The following is a 22,854-nucleotide window of genomic DNA, read 5'->3' on the forward strand; positions in this document are numbered from 1 at the left end:
ATTGTATGCGTAAATATTTAGGCCATGGCTTGCACAAGACAAATAGGGATATCAAGACAGAATTTCACTGTAAGTAAGATTGATTAGATATTGGAACAAAAATTAAATGGAAAAATCTACTTGGTAATTAATAATGACAGCTATATCAAATAAGCAAATGATTAAGACAAAAAGAGATGCAAGATGACCCAAATAAAAGGTTGCATAAAAATAGGAGCACACAATGATGCATTCTTCATAAGTTTTATTATTTACTCCACCTAAAGTAGTGATAGTACCTTTAACAGATGCACAGAAACATTCTCAACCCTTTGCAAGAGTATAATAAGATTGAATAGGGCTATAAATCTCTGAAGTGCTACATAAACATTAAGCTCTAAGAAGGATGCAGAACGGCAGCATACAAGACAAGTTAGGTGCTGTAGGGCAGCAGAGCAATGCAATGAATCAAGGGTTCCCAGGCTCTCCTTAGCAATGAATCACATCATGTATCTGGGCCACCTCAATTTGCATTTAGTTTCCAGTCATATTTCAGGCTTCTAATTAAAAAAAAAAAAAAAAAAAAAAAAAAAAAATCAATCTCCTAAATATCACTTAGGGGTTAGACACTACGCATTGTTGTCTTCTTGACTTCGTAGGCCAACAGCAACCATGAAACCACCTATACAGTCAATGTCACTTTCAATTCTGAAAGCTAGTTGTGAAATTTTATCAGAACTTTTCAGACTTAAATTAGTATAACAAGTATAATTGCAAGGGATATGTATGCAAAGACAGCACAGCAAAAACAGCAGTAACGTTGCCTTGTACTGTCTCTTCCCAGCCCCATTACCTATAGATGCTGAATTCAGGAATAAACTGCTTTGGCTCAGATCCCAGGAGAATTCTGCTGAGAGGGATCTCAAGGCCAGTAAAAACCTCACTCTCTCACAAAATAAAAATAAATAAAAATTTAAAAAAAATATATTAAAAAATTTTAAAGAACACACAAAACTTGCAGATTTTAAGCAAGCTGCAAGCAGAACTCTGACTAGGTTTGTGGCCTGTAATATAAGATGCACTGAGATTTTTCAAGTTATCGTTGCTAAAGCAGAGAGATGCTGAGAGCGAATGGAAGCACATAGCTCATTCTAAAATGCACTGCAAGATGAATTGCCTGTTTCACAGAAATGAGCTTGACTTGGTGATTAATATTCAATGCAGGTTTGCGTGCACACACAGATCCACATGGGCATATGCCCACATTCCACTCACTACAAGAAATACAGAAAATATTGATATTTTTAAAGGAGAATAGGCATCTGCATTGTTTCATTTTAATTCTATTGCTATCTCATGAATTTATCTGTCTTTCTGCAAATTCTTAATTGAAAACATTTTGCTGAATTTTCCATTTAGCCTGGAGCACACATATCTGAAAGAACAATAGCTTTACTGATACCTAGAATGTTACTGCAATGCCAGAAGCATTTCTTAAGTTCCAAAGTTTGTGAAAATCTGAAAGGGAAACTTCTGACAAGCATAGAGTAAAGGTAAATTTTTAGCTGATAGTTTAAGTATCCTGGCTCCCAGCAAAGAAAGGATGAAATCCCATGACACTACATATTTGAAAATTTTCTAATTTTATAGTCGCCATTTAAAATATAAACATTTCACAAGTCCTAATCCACTGTAGCAGGCGAGCTCATGCTCACTTTAAGCAGGTTAGCATTCCAGTTCAGCTCAAGGGGACAAGCATACTACTCAAGTGATTTGTTTGATCAGTGTCTAAATTAAAAATTCACAATGGCATGAAGAGAAGATTGGTTTATTTCCACGTTGTTTGCAATATACAGCCTACACCTCAGAGTATCCTTCTTACTTGTTTGGGCACATGAAGAAACCACTTGCCAAGTGTTGTTTTACTATTGCAGGATCAAGACAATTAAACCAAACCTTTCAAGCAGTCGATGGAGCACAATCTGAAAGGTAGGATTATTTTTTTTTTTTAATTGTCCTTGCAACTTCAGCACTACACAACAGAAAACATCACTAGATTATTTTTCTCTCTGCCATATTCCACCATATTTTCTAATGATGATATTTTACTGCACTGGTGACAGAACAAGTTCTGAACTGTGTGTCTTACCAACCCCTAATATCTCTGTTGTAACAAATAAAAGCTTGCCAGCTTTCAGTTTGAAGTTTAGAAAATGATACTGTAAAGAAGAAATACAGGAGTACAAAGTTGACTCATTCTAAATCAGTTAACAGTGGTGGAAAATGGAAGAAGAAAATGCAGGAATGCAGGCAAATGGTAAAAGAAGAACAGGGCAAGGGAGGAAAGAAACACAGAGAATGGGGAGGGAGAACAAACTGGAAAATATAAGGATTGATTTGGCTCAAGGGGGAGCGCATGCTGACTTCTAACAGTTCCCTTACAGAGAGCTCCAGGTTCTTCTATTAAATGGTCAAACACAATATCCTGACAATTTAAGAAAGCTCCTTGATACATTTGTTGTTCAGGGTTTTTTTTTTTACAGAAGAGAATCACTGACTCATAGTAACTACTTACAGCTTTATCCAATTTTCTTTGTATTAAGAGAGGCTGATGTTCTGACATGTACACCACGACCACCACAATACCTGCCACTAGCAATATTTCAGATGAAACGAACAAATCAGAAGCATTTGAAATATTCAGGGCAAGATGATTTTTGGGGACACAAAGCTACAATTGAATAACACAGCTGAGATCGCATATCCTACCTGGCCTCAATCCTGCCTGAAGGCATATACACAAAAAACTCCAATATCTATTTGAAGCAGTCTCCATAGACATCTGAGCCTACTTTCAGAATATTGCTCACTTAAGTAACAGTGCGCTGCATACTTAAAGGATGAAGGCCTGCTAAACTGTGTCTCTTCATGCCCACTTACAAAAAATACAACAGGGAAAAAAACCCAAGCAAACAATCTCTGAGCCTATCCATAAAACTGGTGTGCAAACAACAAAGCAGCTTTCAATAATCTAGAACGCCAAAATTACCTGAGTTAACTGGTACCATTTAGTGTACTTACACTTAATCATTGTTTTCATAGGTTTTATTGTTTATTATTTTAACTTACAAGAATTTTACAACATCTAAAACATGTGAGATCTCCACCTTCTCTCCTTTCCCATGTTCACCAATTCACAAAGTGTTTCCTAGATCCAAAGCTTTTCAACAGCTTTTTTTAAAGGTTCTGCTATTTACAGCCCCCAAATTGCTGCAGAAGGCCAATAAATTGTTTCTGGGTTTTCACTGCTGCGCAGAACTTGCAAACAAACACAAGAAGTAACAGCTTCCAGCAGACAAAGGCCCAACAAAGACCTTGGTCTCCCAGCAGTGCCCAGCATGCTGCCACACCACACACCAGCAGCTGCTGCTGACAGTGGACACGGTCCAGGGTACACGGCACAGTCACACGACAGAGCTGGGAACCAGGCTGGCTTGCCAGTTTTTCTCCCAGACTTCCTCCTGTGGCTGTAGCCTTCATGCTCACTGTCTAATATTTTCCATTTTGCCTAGTGTCCCAAGTAGAATTTCTCACTGATGTCAGTATCCATAACACTGATACAATAAAAATGAAACTATTCCAGAAGGCTACAAAAATAGTCTTTATATGCGTTCATATTATGTAAGTATGTATTCAATTGAAAAACAATCCATATCTAGAAAACACTTCTATATTTAAGCAGGCTCACAGACTTCAGCGGATTCTGCAAATGGAAGTCTAAGGAATAGTGACTTTTGAGCCAGAAGTTAGAAAACAAGCAGCTCCATAGCCAGTTGTGCTGACATACAAAATTCAAGTCAAAAGATTTGTTTGCTTTCCTGTCAGCACTGGAGAAAAAATAATGTTTTTGAACTGTGCAGTTTCTGGCCCATTCAGCCCTAGAGTAATAAATATTCTGAAAGGCAGATTCTGTACTTATTTGTATTCTTCCTCTGGTGAGGGTGCAGGAAACTAAGGCCACATCACAGCCAGGAGAGAATCTGCTTTTTGTGTGCACTGCCATGTGGATCCTGCATTGCTACAGCATCTTAGGGACCACCACACCAGTTCAAAACAGTGGCCTGGGTGACCAGCAATATCCCAGTTTTCAGCTCAGTATCTGAGTTTAATGCTATTTAGTGTTTAAGTCACACACAGGTATTGAGACCCGCCCCCCACAAGCTGTGCCTCATTAGGCACTCTAATTCATCAGTTTGCTCAGCAGCATCTCACACACAGCCAAAAAGGGAAAGAGCCAAAAGTAAATCTGTCAAGGGCTGGATGCAACTGCAGACCCTGACATATTCTTGTTTTCTTCAGATGTACCTTTCTGACCTCAGCATCTGCCCTTCCTCAAATTCAGCTAAAATTTCAATCTGCTCTTTCACCAGGGACAACATCATCTTTCAACAATTGCTAACTTTAACAGGTGTCTTTGACCTCTCAGCAGCTGTTGAATTTTCTAAGTCCTCAAAATTTACCAAAGCCTTTAATATAGCAGTGGATCAAGCAGCATGCTTCTGTCTTCTCTCTCTACTCTTTGAGACCTAAATTTTTTGAGTCTTATAAAGTTAGGTTCTTCTTCATTATGTCACCTTTCATCCAAAGGTTGAAATGTCACTTCTTCAGCTAGCCCTATAAACAGAACTAGAAGCATCTCTAAGAAAGCTACCACAAAACCTCTAGTTTTTCTCATTTCCTTAATATTGTAAAGATAGGCATGAAAGATGTACTGGGAGAAACATAAAACAAACAAAACCAACCACACCATAAAACAAAACCAAACCAATCAAACAAAAAAAACCCTACACCACAGATTTGGAATTATATGTAGTTTTTACACCAAGAGAAATTGTTCAGCCATTAGGAAAAAAATGAAAGTGTGAAGAACAGTAATGTACATATAAAATCCTCAGTGTTTCCAGTGAAATAGACAACTAGTCAGAAATGAGTCGATGGAGGGACTCATCAAGACATTTTTTGAAGTAAACTAAAATGTCTCCACTGATTTCAGTGAATGATTGTTTCTCAGGTAGGCACACAGAATGTGAGTGCACTCTGCAAAAGGCTCGTGGTCTTCAGGATGCTCAGACCAGGCCACTGAACAGAGACAAAATGACAAAATTTAATTGAGGTTTGATCTTCCAGCTAACGTGACAAGGGGAAATGCCTGGGACTGGCATTAGGTAACAGCTCAAAGTACAGATATTTCTACAAAGAACCAGAAGACGCCTCTTGTGAAGGTACAGAATAGGAACTATATGAGAAGACAGTGAACAGAGGAGTACTTTGGAGTATTCAAATATTTCAGAAATTATTAGAAGCAAAGAACAGCTTTTAACAGCTACACTAAAATGATGCAATCATGGAATAGGATTTCCAAATCATAGCTTTTATTTTTACTGCAACATCTTTTTAAGCTACCTCATATTCTAAAATAAACATTAAAAACTGAATCTTGAACATTTATGTTCTGCATCGATCGCCACACATTTTTCTTTCAGCAACCTTATGCAACCAAATCAAACAAGTTCTCTGTATGACGTCTTCCTACTAGTCCCTTGAGAAGTCCCTGAGGCATAAGAGCAATGACATATCACATGTCATTGCATATCATGTCAATGTATATCACAACCAGGACTTCAGCAGTTTCATCTCCAAAGCTGGGGAGCAAATAATGAGACAATTTTACCAAGAGGAAGACAGAAGTGTTTGGACTACCATTGACCTATTCCCTGTTTAAGACCTTTTTATTTATCTGTACATATACGTGCATGACACCTAAGGAGAGGCACATGTATATAGAAATACAGCCTTAGAGCCTAACCTGCCATATCATTTCTTTCTCACAAAGATTATGCCACAAAAATGACAAGCCACTTCCTCTAGCTGAATCTGAGCTGTCCTGCAAGATTGGATAAATGAGGCAAATGAGTCATGTTTTTCTCCTGAAAAGATTCAGTGCATCATATATATGACACACATAGTCTCCACTGTCCTCAGGGAGGAAAGTCACAAATCAGCTGCCAGTTTCTACTTGTACCACTGCTATGCCAGCAGGACCCAGATGCTCTGCAGTGTAACACCTAGCTAGCAGAAGTTACCCATTCATCAGACCCTATTCAAGCTTTCATTTCACTAAGCCCAGGCCAATCAACTGTATATCACATGCATGTATATCACCCTGTCAGGACAGAGCCTTTTAAGTAGAGTCAGGAAATAAGGCATTTTAAAGGATTTCTTATTCTAACTCCGTTTTTAATTCTGTTCACTCTAATACTTTCAGCATCTTGGTGACACTTTGGTGACTTTCAAGTGCTTGGGTCCAAAACTAAAATCCACAGCACTCTCTGGAAGTCCAGAGGCACTGCATTTCCCCGCAGATGTTTAGCTGACTAAAGCTGTTCTGATGGATGTACCAGAGCTCCTACCACCTTGACAGGTCTCAGCAAAATATCTCCTGATAAGTTCATCTGGGAATTGTAAAATGAGCAGACTATTTGTATTAGGAATCAGGAAAAGCTGTCCAGCCAAATACATGATAGAACAGGGAGTCCAAGTTAGTAATAAAGATTTGTAATCAAATATCCACATGTGTCTAAGCCAGGCAGCTGGATACCCAGCCGAGGCTGCTGAAAGCTTATGAATCCCTTGCCCTCGGGGGTGACCACCCCGGATTTCCTGTGGCCTGAAACTGCAGAGTGTTGCTGAGGCTCCAGAGCCTGGCAGGTGCGTTTAAGGCCACATCTCACACAGACTGAGAGCACAATGTTCAAACTAAAACACAGTAGCAGCTCCCAGTCAAAACTACAAGGGAGGTGGTGATTATTTCACATAGTATTCAAAGATTTTGAGAATTCCCTCATAAACTAGGAGCCCTGGTTCAGTTTGACCCTCAGCCTCAAAGCCACGTCTCCCACATGTTGAAGTCACATCCTTGGTGGCATTCTGTGCAGAAGGCCACTGAAGCCAGCCCCTGGGAAGGGAGCCTGTCCAAGCAAAGCATAAGCAAAGGGTCCTGTGAACTGTAGCACTGTGACAGTACTGTCTCAGCCCCTGATTCTAGGGCTCTAAGTGGTTTTGAAATATATTGGATAGAACCAAGAGTTTCCAGACCAAGGGCTGGAAACCAACAATCCAGGCTACAAAGTGCAAAGTTGCACAAGGTTGCAAAAAGACACTTTAACCTCCCAGCAAATATACAGTCCCTCTTCATTACATGAAAACTAGCTGCAGCTACTTTGAGGCTCTGGCTGTGCTTCCAAACACAGATCTCTGCACTTGGGCAGACTACTGAATCAAATATAGATGCTCTGCTGGTTGTTTTGGTCACGTGTACTTGACTGTCTGTTTATCACACCCATTTTTGTCTCATCACACATTTAAGCTATGCATCCCTTGTGAAGGAGCACATGTTCATGTTTGCCTCTGCACAATATGGGCCTAAACATAACTCGAGTGTTTAAGCCCCACTAGAGTACAAACTATTTTATAGGATTAACAATTTTAAGAGACAGAAAATATGAACGTCAGTAACTTAAACACCAGACCATGATGTAAGTTTAGGAAGACCAGATGCAGGGAATAAGCTTGGCTGAAAAGGAAATGAGTGGGTTTGTGCTACAAGCTATATTTGTTTTTCCTTTGTACAAACTGGCTAATGATTGTGATACTTTTACCCTTTGGCCCACTCTTCCTTTTAATCATCAAAAAATAAAACAAACAGTTTGTATGGTAAATAATGGGAGTAGGGAAATGTTCTGTGACCTAGTGCTGTGAGTAATGAGGAACTAGTCAGAGAGAATGCATTTCCTCTTAAATATCTTATAAATATTTAAAATCAATTGCAAAGAGCATAACAGGGAGGGAAAAAAAAAAAAATAAAAAGAGGACACGTTCAGATCACCTTCAAGTCGTAGTCCATGTGCCCTCTAGGGCACTCCACAGCAGTAATAAGGGCCCCACAAAAAGATCCACCTCCCCTGCGAGCTTGGCATATCTTCTCAGAGGTGTTTACAAAACAGCCTGGAACTACCAGAGAGATTAGTCAGTGAATAAAATATTCATAGTGCACAAGAGCTTCTAAAATTAAAAAAAAAAAGGCAGAGTGGAAACAGAAATCTAGGATGAGAATAAAACAGGGGACTTCATATACTGACTAGTACTGTACAGTACGGGTAAGTGGAAGACCTGGCTGACCTTACTGGTTTGGAAAGAAGGACATTTTGAGGAGGAGCTAGTAGGACTTAACATAGCTAGGCATATTATTACATTTTTGGGAAGATCAGCTTAGGCAATAACCAACAGTTACAACTCAAAACAAAACACTTTTTGTAAAATTGATAGCAACCACTTTTCCTTACCTTCCCCTTCCACCAGCACACCTGCAAACAGCAAGTGCAGGTGTGCTCCAGCCAAACTGGCCACACTCAGGGTTCCCTGCCCTGACACCTGCTCATGTGATGCAAAACAGCTGCAAGAAAAAGCAAGAAGGTGGAAGCAGAAATACCATCAGGATCTGATAAAAACCTAGCTAGATGCCTGGGGTCATGGGCAAAGAGCAGCTGTAAAAAAAGGGGAACAGGTTCTGATGTTGCATTTGCATCAACTCAGATGTTCCCCATTATAGGTAAAGTGTTTACACCGGCACATAACGACTGCCAGGTATTGCCAACTACACTGCTATGGTTTCTTGGTATCTCACATATGTGAGATAGCACATATTTTTTCTAATATCAGTAGAATCTGGATAAATATGGCCTTTTCTCATCTCTTTGAGTGAGAATATGTAAGCAGATAATTCCATTATTCTGAGCATCCTGTCTGTCAGAGTCACTTCTCATCAGACCATAGCTGGATGTCATGCTGGTAGGATGCTCTTCCCCAGCACTGAGAAATGCCATGACACACACCCACAATTAGAGGACATAATTGACTCCTGCACAGGAGACACACCTAGGAGTCTGCACTCTCCCTGGGATGCTGTTACGAATAATCCAAAGATATAATATGCAGTTTGTACTATTTAATGTGCATAGTAATTAGTGTTGACTGCTAATGTTGTGATCCTGGGACAAATAACACAACTGCAAATTTTTGTCAATTACTATTGTTGCAAATTTCATGGAAAAACACAATACATGCATAAATGTTCAGATGACACCATGCAGGATAGAGGTTAAACTCATGATAACATTACTCCCACTGATTATTTGGTGAGTAGGCCATCGTTTGCTGATTAGCTAATGCTGTATTGGTGGTTCATCTGGCAAGCATAGTGTTTGTTATTTGGGTGTTTGATATTAAATCAATTTGCTCTGTAATCTCCTAATTGGAAACAATTCTATTTGCGCCATTAGTTTGTTTTTCCCCTTGCTATGAGCACTCGAATACCTTTGTCATTTAAAGATTCTGTTATCCTGTCGTGTATTACCTTGCTGAAGGAAAAACATGTTTTGGTATCAGAGCTACTTCCTCAGTAACAAAAGAACTGCTTTATGTCAGAATACAAAGCATCAAAGTTTACAAAGCCATAACTGAGCAAGTCCTATAAATTCCCAGATAACGAGCAACACATGCTTCTGAGGCATGAGAATCTCCGGGTTTTGATACCTACCCTTGTTAAAGCCACTTTTCTCTCTTGAAAAAACTAAGTCCCTACACACAAAACCAACCCCAAACTTCATGCCTTGAATAGCATACAGAATACACCAAATTCTTCCCTCACAGAAACAAACAGCCACTGTCTGTACACAGTGTCAGTGTGTAATATCACCCAAAAGTTTGACACTTCAGTCACAAAAGCATTTTAAGAATCAGGCCGTTGCCTGGAACAACATACAATATATGGGCTCAATTGAGCCTGGCCAGGGAGAAAAAAAAAAGGGAAGACTCATCTTCCAAAAGAATTATAAATGTTCTTCTCAACAGCTGAAGATAGCATGAGGATTATTCGCGTTCCTGCAATTATGACATTTATCTGTGAAAAACGGGATCCCATTTGAAAAGGAACAAGCAGAGAGTGGCAAAGGGAGTCAAACAGCAAAAGCTGACTGCCTCAGTCATCACGGCCATTAGACTGTGGCTGAAGAAGTTTTATCCACGTCTTTGATGGGTCCCTCTGTGTCAGCTTCTCTTATCTTCACAGGTAGCTGTACTAGAGATGCATGCAAACTGTTCAGTGAGCAAATAAGGCCTCAGTGGAGACTAAAAGTGGCTGGTAGATCTGTGCAGCTCCCCAGCTTTGTTTGTAAAGTAAATGAGAAGAGCACATTTGGGGGAGGGAGGGGAATAACAAGGGGAAGGACAGGCAATTATAACCGTGACAATAACCTTGTGCTGGCAGAATAGCATAAAGCTCTTTCCGGCAGACACTGACACTCCTTATTCCAAACTATAGAGCCTCCCTCCTTCAAAACAGAAGGGTAAATCAAGCTGCACCAGGAAAAACACGTGCACAGTTCCCTTTTCTCGCGGAGCACCACAGACAGCAGGGTCCGCAGGGTGACTCAGAGTCCATCTGCAGGTCACACTCTGTCAGCAGGACAACGCAGCCAGGTATTCTCACCAGGGCTGGACGCACAATGGTAGATGCATGGAAACAAGACTTCCATGCTGCACTTGAAGGAAGTGTGAACAAAGAGACTGAAGTCAATTCAGCTACAGAAAAAGCAGACAAAAAGAACATATGAGGTAGGACCTGCTTCCCATAGGGAGCATATTATGGTATTTCTTCAGGTTAGTTCACTTATTTTAGATTATATATGACAATTCAGTTGTTCCCTGAAGCACTTTTAAAGCAAATTTCCAGACTAAGAATCAGTCAGAAAAAAAAAAAAAAATGTAGACAGATTTCAGTCCAGCTTTAAGCATTGGTCTTAATGAAGAGTTAAATTGTCACCTCTGTAACAACTATGCTAAGACAAGAATTGCCAAAGGCTCTAGACACTCGCTGAAAAAGATGAGACATTCTACATGGTTTTATTTTTCATCATTTTTTGGCTGTCACCTGTATGACAAATGTGACTGATCCAGCCAAATCGGGCTTTACTTTCAGGTACAAGAGTAGAACTGATCTGGAGCTTTGTGAGAAAGTAATTTGTTTTCAGAGGACTGTCAGCTCCAAAGGTTTCATCAGTGGTATAAATCTCCACAGATCATTAGGAGGAAAGGATTCTGGGCCCAGAACAGGTGGTTTGGATTTTTTTTTTTCCTCTCTCATTTGAGGTCTTCTGGCTTCAGAATAGTGATTAAGGTCATGAAAAAGAAAAACCACGGAATTTGCAGAGTTGTCTATATTTTAAGCAAAGCAAGACAGTTCTTACAGATGATATTTACTCCAAAGTAGTGATCAGCCCTCACAGTGTGTGGTTAATGAAGTTACATCCCTGCTCTTTGTTCCTTTACAAACTTTTCCCTGTTATCTTCTCTCTCCCTCTAGCACAGGCTGGTCATTTTTTCTACTGTTTGTTTACTAGCTTTCTAAATTTCTAAATATAGTTCTTCTCAGCTCTACCATCTGTCCCACAGTCTCTCTGTGCTTCTTTTCTATTATGCGTTATTCAGATCAATTGTTCCTCTGCCTCCATCCCTCAGTAACACATTACACTTTCCTCCTCCAAACTAGACACACCTGACGCCTTCTCAGACCTCACACATGCCAAGGACAACCTCTGAAATCTTCAGAGAGGTGTGAATGCCTACTCAGCACAGAAGGCAAGCCGCACCTCCTGCTAGGAGAGGCTTCCCAAGTGCTGGAGCTCTCTAAGGTTATTCTCAACTCAAACTCTTTATATTCCCTCTGTACAGTATTCTTCTGCAGACACTTTCCCACACTTGCTGCTCTGAATAGTTCTCCTAGCTAGTATAGCACTTGGCACCTATATGAGACCTCCCTAGCAAAACAAAAAAAAAAACACACCACTAAGTAAATTGTGTTTGTTGTTTTAGTAGTGAGGCATCCAGGCTTCATTTTGATGAGTGATGTGCCCTTCACAAAGAGACCAGTACCCAGAGCATGGACAGGTTCCACTGAAGAATGTGAAACACAGCAGGGAAGATGTTGAAGACACTGGTAGGGTCTAGTCAGAAAGGTGCCTTTACTGCAAAAAAGTGAGCAGAAAGAGGTGCCCCAGGCCCCTGGGAGACGCATCACTCATGTGCAGTAGCCCAGACAATACACACATAGGAAAAAACTCCTTACGTAGTAATCTAGAGTAGAAAAGGATGGAGAAGAGAGAAAAGCTGAAGAAACAGCAGAACCTTATAAAGTATAAGGGTCAGGGGGAAGAAAAACCCAAACAAACAAAACACCCCAACTGGTTTATAAAAGGAATGACCCAGATCAAAAGTCACCAAGCCAGAGTTGATCAGTTTGAGACCTACTAGAAGAGTATTTTAATATGCTGTTTCCTCACTTCTCTGCCTCTGCTTCTGGAGGGGTTAAAAAAAAAAAAAAAGACAATTAAAAACACATGATGTGCAAAAATAAGACTGACCTTTTCCTGTTTCTATGTAAACTTCCAAAAATATCAAAAAAGGCTGTCAAGCCATTTTTATTTCTCAAAAATGTTTGCCCTTCCCTTTTCATGACACTATCTTTATTTGACTTTTGTTTATTCATAACACAGCTACAGTTTAAAGACACAACAGAAGCTATGTTATTACGTCATTTAAAATCAGATATGTTGTGTTTCTCAAGTCTGATAAAGCAAAGCAGACTTCTCTTAAAGCACATTACAGTTTGTAATGCAAGGTTACATTTTTGGAGTCAGACCATATTGTTGTTATCCTCAGCAAGGTCTCACAATTTAAGAAAAATACCATTTCATTCTCTTAGCAGGTGTCACCATAAAAATATTTAACAGTCTCCACTTTTTCAGCATTCACTTTATTAATAGGATTGGTGTTCTGCTCTCGTCAAACTAAGTCTAATTACTACCTCCTTTTAAACAATAGTAGCATTTTTTTCTTCCTGCTGGTTTTAAAATAGTTGTTTTTCTGTGTGATTTTCTTTTAAAGGAAGAAAGTCACTTTCCTTCACGACATCAGGTCTTCCTGGTGTCTCTGTGAACACTCGTTGAATACATTGCAAGGACATTCTTTTGCATGGTCAACTAAAGGCCTGCTGGGGTGGCCAAGGAAAGTGCACACAGAGTTGGGCCTCTTCCATCTCTTTCACTGAATTATCATGACTTCAACTGAAGCAAGCACTGACCCTGAATAGGCAAACCACAAGGCTATCATCCTGCTCTCTCATGCTGCAAGAATCTGATTCTTTTGTAGAAACTGCTATAAGTTCAACCTCAGTGACACACTAGAAGAGTCATAGAACAGAATCAAAGAATCATTTACATTGGAAAAGACCTTTAAGATCGAGTCCAAACTTTAATCTAGCACTGCCAAGTCCACCACTAAGCCATGTTCCTAAGTGCCACATCTACACGTCTTTTAAACACCTCCCAGAGATGGTGACTCCACCACTCCCCTGGGCAGCCTGTTCCAGTGCTTGACAGCATTTTCAGTGAATAAATTTTTCCTAATATCCAATCTGAACCTCCCCTGGTGCAACTTGAGGCCATTTCCTCTCATACATTCACTTGTTACTTGGGAGAAGAGACCAACAGCCTCCATGCTACAACCTCTTTTCAGGTAGTTGTAGACAGCAACAAGGTCTCTCCTCAGCCTCCTTTTCTCCAGGATGAACAGCCCCAGCTCCCTTGCCTCTAGACCCCTCACCACCTTTGTTCCCCTTCTCTGAACTCTCTCCAGCACCTCAGTGTCTTTCTTGTAGTGAGGGGCCCAAAACTGAACACAGTATTTGAGATGGGGTCTCACCAGTGCCAAGTACAGGGGGACTTCCCTAGTCCTGCTGGCCACACTACTCAGCTGCTGCTCAAAGCTATAGAGTGAAAGTTCAAAATCAAGCAGGGTAAAAAAAAAAAAAAGTTATTTCTAGGCCTCCCTCATTCCTCTCACCTAAACAGCTCTGTCTCTGTCCTGTAAATGCTCCAAGTATTCTGTACTTAACATTTTAGTAGAGCTTTAATGCCAGATGATGTGCTAGTGTTCAGAATTAAGTGACTGCATAATAACCAGCGACAAAAATTTACAGGCCTTCAGGAATTTCATGACTGAGAAAGAATGATGTCTAAGATTAATGACAGTTTGATCTGAATTCTGCAGAACTAAATGTGACGGTCAAACATTTTACTGCTGCTTTGGACAGGCAGAGTTTTGTGGGAGGGAAGCAGCCCCAAAAGTGTTCCACAAGGGAGAATTCCACTTCATATCATGTTCATCTGAAACTTCCTATTCAATTTAGCAGCACAGAATATCTAGCAGAATAAATGTTTAATAAAAAGGCAAAAAAAGTTTGAACATAAAAGGATGCAATGTTTCTAAACTCAGTATCAGATAACATATTGCAATTTGTTCCTCAGACTTGACTTGAATGATTATTATAAATATGGAAGAAAAGGGCAAGGAAAACAAACAAACGAAACCACACACAAAAATACCCAACAAAAGCAGTGTTCAGACAGTGACATTGTAAAACCATATTCCTATTTCAGGAATGTGAAATAATTTATAAGGTAATACAACATAAAGTATTTTCCATATGTAATAGTTTATTCATGCCTGAGGACAGATCCAGTTGTAACTAATCAGTGGAAAAGCTTAATGCAGTAGCTGCAGAGATAATTCAAACTGTAATAAACAAAAATGAACAAACAAACAAACAAAAAACCCCACAAAAAACCACACGAAACTAACAAACAACAACAAAACCACAAACAAACAAACAAAAACCCCACCAAACAGGAAAGTGCTTCCTATGAAAACAACAGTAATTTCCATTTATAATTACCTATGATGATCACAAGCATCTTTACAACAGAACAAAGGACAACAATTAGCACCTCCCAGTGGTTAAAACTTCTGAACAAGACATTTTAAAAATCACAAAGAGTTATAAATAAAAGCACTGAGTAGAAAAATTGTCAGAGAAGATTAAACAGAAGCAGCCTGAGCTGAAGTGCCCACACCCAGTTAGTCACAGTATCTGTTCTCAGAACTGGTCTGCACATAAACCAGGACTGGTTTCACCAAGCTGATAAACTTAAAAGCCAAGCCAAAGGCTGTGTGGGCATTTCAGTGGGCTCACATGGCAACTGGCAGCTCTTGGAGTTATCGTGATTTAGCAGAGCTGAAATAATATTTGCATGCTCTTAGCCATGGCAAGCATGAGAGATGGTAAGGGTATGTACAGAAAGAGGCTTAACATAAGCCAAGCTACATTGCCTTTTCCATGAACAGAAAACACACGGTCATTTATCTAACACATGATAACCTGCCAACCACTGAACTTTGAAGGTTGAGTCTATCAACAGATGGCCAACTTAATGCAGTTTTTGTTCTTTCAGTTTAGAAGCCAGTTTAAGAGAAATCTAAAGATGTCAGTCAAACCAAAACATGTCCATACAGGGCTTAGTTCAACTGAATTAGCTTCAAATCAGTCTTAACCTAAAGAAGGGCTATAGCTACTTCAGCTTTTAACACGATGAAAGCAAATTGTATTAAGAATTCCTCTTTGGTGGGAAAAGATGGCTTTGCAGGCACCACAAATAAGCCCCATATCCAGTCAAACCTGTACAAATGCCTTTGCACTGTAGAGCAACTGCACATAAGGAGTCTGTATACATGACCACCTCACCAGCTACTGCATCCTCTTCAGATGAAAAGCCCAGTATCAGAATTCCTGCTCTGACGTTGTTGAGGGATGGGGGACAATGACACGCAGCATGAGATCAGCAGAAATGTGGAAGGAAGAATGCATTTAAGTGAGAGAGAGAGAAGCAGCACCAAGACAGGGGAGGCAAAGCAGCTGCAGCAGTTTCTGCCCCAAAACAGTTGAAGACAAAACAGATGAAGACAAAAAGCCTAGCTAGGAGCAGCTACAGCTGAGCTAAAACCAGATGATGAATGGCTGTAAGACCTTAGAGGCTCCCGGAATGAGGGGCTTGACATCAGGCATTTTGTTCAGCGCTAACACCAGAGGAAGTCAGACTTCAGGGGAAAAAAAGTCAGACAATAAGCCCATACAGCAGAGAATTGTGATTGTAATTTCTGCTAGCATTATCACTGGTGCATAACTCAAGCCATGCCTGGTAAGAATAAATCAATACTACTTTCCTTCCTTGTTGTTTTGTGGATAAATCACTCTAGAAAACACCCAGACTTTGTATGATCAATTTGTTTTACAGGAAGCAAGCTGCTGTCCTTAGGCAATCGCAAAAGGATGTGAGGTTGTAGAACACCAAGACAAAAAGAAGCAGCCTGAATAATGATGGAAAAAAAATATTAACAACCTGTCCTGACTTGATTAACTTGAAATAATATAGCCCCAATCCATAGATAATGTTTTTTTTTCTAGGATTTTGGGATGTTCAGATCCGCGTCTTCAGTTTAGGTTCAGAACATAAAAGTTCTCAAGGGTCCAAATTAGCAAACTATTTCTTTCCATAATAAAAGACTTAGGCACATGAACCATGAAATAGCCCTTAGCATTTCACTGGGTCAGGCAATGATACATATACACTGAAATTTTGCAATACACAGAGATGTAGCAAAACACAAACACCCTGCTAGATCTAGTCAAACTCTGAAGAATTTACCACAGTAAAAAACAAGTGCAGCACTGCATACAATAAAGTGCCAATCCCAGCAATATGTCTGTGTCTAACTAAGAGATAGTTCCACAAAAATGTCACCTCAGTGCTCAGTAGCTGTCACAGAGCCAACCGAGTGGAGACAGGAGTTATTAGGAAAGAATAAATCTGTGGTTCCCCACAGCTTGAAAACTCTGCATTTGTGGTCCCCACATCTCATCTAAGAAGGAAGTTGAAATGTAAAAGGCCCAGACAAGCACCACACGACAATCTATAGGCATAAAAAAATGTCAGTATAGGTAACATTTTAAAATCTGAGGATTCTTCAGACTGGATATGATAACAGAAGGGGCAGTACAGGACCTGTACTATAGTAACAACAAGACACGATGCTCATCACTTGTTATAATACAAGAACTAGAAGGCATAAAATACGCTATTAAGAACCAGGTTCAAGCCAAACAAAAGTGGGTGCTTCTTCACACAAGCAAGGCTAGGCTGTGAAACTCCTAACTAATGGGTGCTGTGGATGCAAACAGTTTAACAGAGTTCAGAAAACAACTGGACAAATTCATGGAAGAGAAGTCCATCAATAGCTGCCAAATGAAAAATACTAAAAAAAAGAAGTGCAACACACACACACATACAAAACCAAAACACCAGCGAACCACTACTGTCTGACTTGGGAGTCTCCAAATAATAAAATTGCTTAGGAAAATAGTCTGAGAGAACACCACTATCTACTTAAGAAATGTTAAATTCTGCCCCAGATTTCTCCCCAACTAAAGGCCACTGTCACCGCAAAACCGTAACCTAGAAAGACCTTGAACTGTACTGCATCCATTCTTGTGTAGACGTCTTTCTTTTTAGCTAATGAAACTCTTCTAAACATCAACATCATTTTCAACGCAATTGCCCATACATTAATTTCATAATGCTTCACTCACTTTCCCTCTCCCTTGCCTCCCCTCTCTCTCTTTTCAGATTAAAGAAAATCCAGATGGGGTGCAGGTGCTGCAAAATGATACAAAGGTACAACAGAACAAGAGTTGCTTAGACTGAATAAAACAAGTGTATTAAAACATGTGTTTGTGCCCCACTACACCTGTTGCTTAAATAAAGACTATTTACAATGTTGGAGTTTTCCCAAACTTTACAGTATCTTTAAAACCATGCCATAACATAGGCATACTGATTTGCTGTGTATGTCCTTTTGATTTACTGTAATTGAGGTCCATTTCTACAATTTCTATCCCACAAAAAAAAAAAAAAAAAAAAAAGTGCAGTATTGAAAATTCACCTTTTAGCAAAACTTTTTCTCATTTATGTAACATGAACTTCTTGCAGCTCAGTAGAACAAGGACCACAAACTTGGTCAGACCCTCCCTCTCTCCTAAGCAATGACAATGAACTACAGATCCTTGCCTCCATCATAACTTTAAAATGTAGTTAGTTATGGGAACGATTGCCACATGAAGTCTCCCCAAAGAGAGGGACTAGCTAGTTTTAGAAAGACAACACTTCAGCCCCACTTGATGGTAACTCCTCCCCTTGGCCACATCTTGAGAACAGGTAAGAAGTGGAAAAGAAAATTGGTGCTATGGGAGAAAGAGGGGACATAAAGAGAGAGGTTCTGGAAGAAATAAATCAAGGAAAAGTTAAGGAGAGGAAAAGCTAAATAAGAAAGGAAAAAGGAGGGGACAAACATTTTTAAAAGTACAAAAAGATAAAACTTGAAAGGAAGAAGACCAGTAAAAAAAGTGATATTTTTGCCACTACATGAGAATATATTAATTAACGATATATGTGATGACTACTCATTGGCTCATCTACCCCACAGAGAAAATAAAAAATAAAGCTGGAAACATGCAAGAACCAGCACAATGTTCTCTGACACCCTCCTCTTATGTTCCTGGTGAATCTCAGTACAGGGGTTAGCTACAGTCAGTCCCAGCAGACAGCACAGTTCAGCATTTGCATCAGTTTAGCTCATCCTCAGGACCGAAGGTAAAGCTTAGTGACACCAGTTCCTCAAGATCTCCAGCTTAAAAACTAAGCTTAATCCTTTTTCTAATTATATTGATTAACAGCATAACAAACTTTTCATCTACAAATTTTCCTCACTCCAGCTATATTTTTGATCCAGAAGAAGTACAGTCACCTGGACACGTTCATGAAGTGACCAGCTACAAGCACAATGAGCAAGGCAGCAATAAATCCAAATTCAAAGAGAACAGTGAAATTCAAGAACACAAAAATGAACTCCAGAAGGATGAGTTAAACGGAACAGAAAATAAAACCCAGGTAAGTAGCACGAAAGCAACTCTCTGGAACCATGGAAGCAATGATTTTCAAGAGGATGGCCTTGTGAAGTGTGTTGCAAAGCCTGATGTTGCAGTCAATGGTGGCAACTCCTGCACTGGAGTGCACCCCATGCTCAATCCCAACACCAACCCAGTGAAAGATGCCAATGAACAGGGACCCTCCAGCCAGTCAGCAGAGTCTCCTTCAACCAGCATTACAGACTTTTACACCCAACTAAATAGGTCTGGCCAAGAACTTGACCTAGAGGCAGGCAGCCAGAGGAAGGCAGCCTGCAACGAGCCAAACAGTATTAAAGATGGGAACTTGCAGTCTGCAGACAACAGAATCTTTCTCAAAGGAAGTGCAATATTGAAGAAACAAAACAATGCCATACAACTGCCTGCTATTGATTATCCCCAGAATGGCAATCAAACCAGGAACTTTGTTGAAAAAGATAGCTTTTCAGTCAACTGTGTACAATCAGACCGAAATACTGGGCCTTCAGAAATACAGGACCAGGACCTTTGTATCATCCCACCCTCGCCTATAAAGAACAGTATTGAACCTTCTAAAACTGACTCCGCAAGTCTGAGTGAGGACATTTCTGCTGGTATCCCTGCCATGACCATTACCAAAGCAGCAGAGGCACCCACACACCCCAACCACAAAGACGTCAATGGAGAAACTGAGGAGGAAGATGCAGAAGTAGCAGCAGCTCTGGCTGCACTGGAAGCTGCAACCGCAGGGGAAAACGTGGAAGATGATGACGAGTACTAGATGAAGGCTTCTTTGTAATACACTGGGTAAGATCCAGATTTTATTTTTGGATCTATATAAGCACATGTACAGCACATGTGGACAGCTGTCATGAACAGCATATATAAAAGGAGTTGGGACTAAACCTATGTCCCTTCAGTTGTTTTATACAGCCTTTGTAACTTCTGCTGCCCTAGGTAAGAAAGTCCTCCCTTGGCTAATGACAATACTAACACTCTTCTGTATGGGGCCAACCAGGAGGCCATAGCATCATTTCTTCCACACAGGATATTCTGCCAAATACTCACCTCACCTGGATTCATGCAAACATTTCCTTTGGTTTTGACCCTCAGGAGGGTCTGTGCACACTGCATGTTCCAGGTTCAGAAAACTTCCATTATTTAAAATGGAACTATAGAAGCCATGGAGGTAGAAACCACAGATTCTTATGTTAGCACAACAACAAAACCTGACCCAAAGTTCTATGATCCAATGAAGGCGGCTTGGCTTGCACTTCACTGCAGTTACAGTTCTATTCCAGCTTAAGCCTAAATTCGTGCATGTGCAGCTGGTGTTAGGATGGTAACCTCATCTCCTCCCTTACACCTCCCCTGGACTTTGATACCCCCCGTGACCCGCTTCAGTTCATTAAAACAGTAGAAGCCTAGCCAAATCCAAGAGAGTGGGCAACTTTCTGTTGGTTTGATGAGCTGAAGTAGCTTACTTAAGAGTCACACACACACTATCCAAGGTGCTAAGAGGGATCAAGACCCAGTCCTAGCAGTTTGGATAGATTAAAACCATTGTAAACTAAAGCATGAGACCTATCAACTCTGCTAAGTTTTCCAGGCACACACCACTTGCCTTAACAATACAGTTTGCAAACAGGTTGTGTCTCAAACTTCCCCAGCAAGACGTGTTTTGTTTATATACAAACAGTGAAAGTCAGTGTGGTCTCATCCCTGGCTCTGCTGCAATCCTTAAATTTACAGCAGGAAAGTGACTGAGATTTCAAATTGAATTATGTGTAAGATCTGAAAATATTAGAGCTGCATTCCTGCAGTGTTTACCCTTTTTTCTCATCTTCAGACCAGTATGTTATAACCTTTCTTGTAGGAAACAAAGGAGATACAGACCAACTTGGTGCTGCTATTTCATCCAATGTGGAATCTTAACAACTGAAATAGAAAGTGCTTGACATTTTACAGTGAAATTTTGTGGTTTCTGAGTCTGTTATAAACTCTTAATAAAACTTCTTAATCATATGAAAAATCATCTGGTGACTTTTGTGCTTTATGTATTTTCTGATTACGTAACAGTTGCATAAAAGTAGTACTATAAGATTTACAAAAAGCACCAACTATGTATTTGCCAACAGTATACGTTGAATGCTAGTCTACCCATTAACATGCATAAGGATCGGAATATTAAAAGTGGGTTCTACATAGTGTGCAGGTACTAAGATTATTTCTGCATACATGCAGATTCCCTCTTTTCCTCCAAATACTGCAAGCCCAAATCAAGATTTCAGCTTCTCAAAACATTAATGATATCCCCAGGAGCAATTAAAAAAACTCTGAAGTCTCAGCTTCAAGAAAACTATATTCAGCTACAGAAGAAAGTCACCACATTGTATCTATAAAATAAAAAAAGCTTTATATGTTGTTAAAGTATCATATTACTGTCGACTTCTCTACCGCTTTCCTACTTTAGCAGGCTATTCTAAACATTTTCATGAGCACATACAAGTTTTATGTATGCATGTGTGTATCCAAGATTACTATAATACTGAATGACTGCAGACGACTACTTGCACATTGTGTATTCCCGGTAATGGTTATGACAGGACATAGCACGTGTCTGCTTTTATACTGTGAGGTCTCAACTGTCCCTGCTCACCCACATGGGCTCGCCCTGCCCTGTCCAGGGCCCAGAAGCCCATTTCAGCCCCTCAGGGCCATCAGGCCCTGCCCAGCCTGGCAAGGGGCCCTGCTGAGCTGGGCCTACCTGCAGGCCCACAGCCCAGGCCGGGCCTCAGCTGCAAGGCCCAGCCCTGCCGTCCCCATGCCCCAGCCCCGGGGAGCCGCCAGCCCCTGCTGCACCACGACACGAACCATGAAAAATGATTTAAGCAAAAAAAAAAAAAAAGTTAAGGAAAGAAATGCAACAAACACCGCAGGAAATTTATCCCATTTTTAAATATAGACTCAATTAGATTTTTCTAACTCCAACCTGAACTTCAAGTGGAAATTACAGTAAGTTCTCATCTTGCTCCCCAAAAATTAAAATACACCAGAGGAGAGCACCTGGGCAAGCCCAACCAGTGCCCTGGACACCCAAACCAGGTGTCCCTTCCACTGGCACCTGCCCAGAATCATGGGCCAGCAGACAACCCTCTGCAAGAGATCAGCTGGGCCACAAACATGGCATTTCTGCTAGCCCCAGTTTTCATTGACTTAAAATCTAAGAAAGACAAAAAAACAGTGTAAAGTAAGTGTGTCCACTGCATTGGAAATAACTGGTCAGTGCGCCTCTTAACCGAAAAGAAAAAAAAAAAAGCATATGCATACCTCAAATCTGCAGGATATGGAAAACTTCCATAAAATAAATTCATGAGGTATCACCAACATTCAGACTCAGCTTATCTACTATCTACTATGCGTCCTGTGTGTTTGGGTTTGTGGTTTGGTTTTTGGTGGTAGTGGTCTTAGTTTGGGTTTTTTAAAGCACATGTATATATATAAATATATATTTTAAAAATTATATATATATATATATGTGTGTTTATTTCCCTCCAGCTCTGCCATGTCACAGCTGAGTGTCAGACTGCCATACACTTTTCACAATAAATGTGAAAGAGTCAGTTATTTCAGGGATAGTTTTTAAATACCACACAGAATTTCCTCCATAAAAAGCAGCTTTAAAATAAGCATGAGAGAACCAAATCTTATTCAGTTCCCTGAGATACCGATGCAACAGAACACAAACACTGCCATCTTGAACAATCCGTTTTGCTCAGACAATTGTGAGAGAAAAATTTATTATCTTGAGAAAAACAGGAAAGTCACAGGAAAAACTGTTACTGGAATCAAGAGTATAGTGTGTG

At 40.1% G+C, this 22,854-nt stretch overlaps 1 protein-coding gene across 2 annotated transcripts in view; it reads left to right on the plus strand.

Moving 5' to 3' along the window:
• The window catches only part of C4H4orf19 (chromosome 4 C4orf19 homolog), a 43,135-nt gene extending 22,112 nt beyond the window's left edge, over positions 1-21,023 (plus strand). For both annotated transcript variants that reach the window (XM_005501273.3, XM_065060704.1), the window contains exons 4-6: positions 1,914-1,968; positions 17,673-17,720; positions 18,818-21,023. In XM_005501273.3, the coding sequence (XP_005501330.2) occupies positions 17,689-17,720; positions 18,818-19,769 (984 nt within the window). In that variant the 5' untranslated portion in view covers positions 1,914-1,968; positions 17,673-17,688 and the 3' untranslated portion in view covers positions 19,770-21,023. The remainder of the gene's footprint in view (positions 1-1,913; positions 1,969-17,672; positions 17,721-18,817) is intronic.
• Positions 21,024-22,854: the final 1,831 nt, after the last annotated feature.

The sequence above is a fragment of the Columba livia genome, chromosome 4 (genome assembly GCF_036013475.1).
Source record: "Columba livia isolate bColLiv1 breed racing homer chromosome 4, bColLiv1.pat.W.v2, whole genome shotgun sequence".
In the NCBI taxonomy this organism is placed as follows: Eukaryota; Metazoa; Chordata; class Aves; order Columbiformes; family Columbidae; genus Columba; species Columba livia.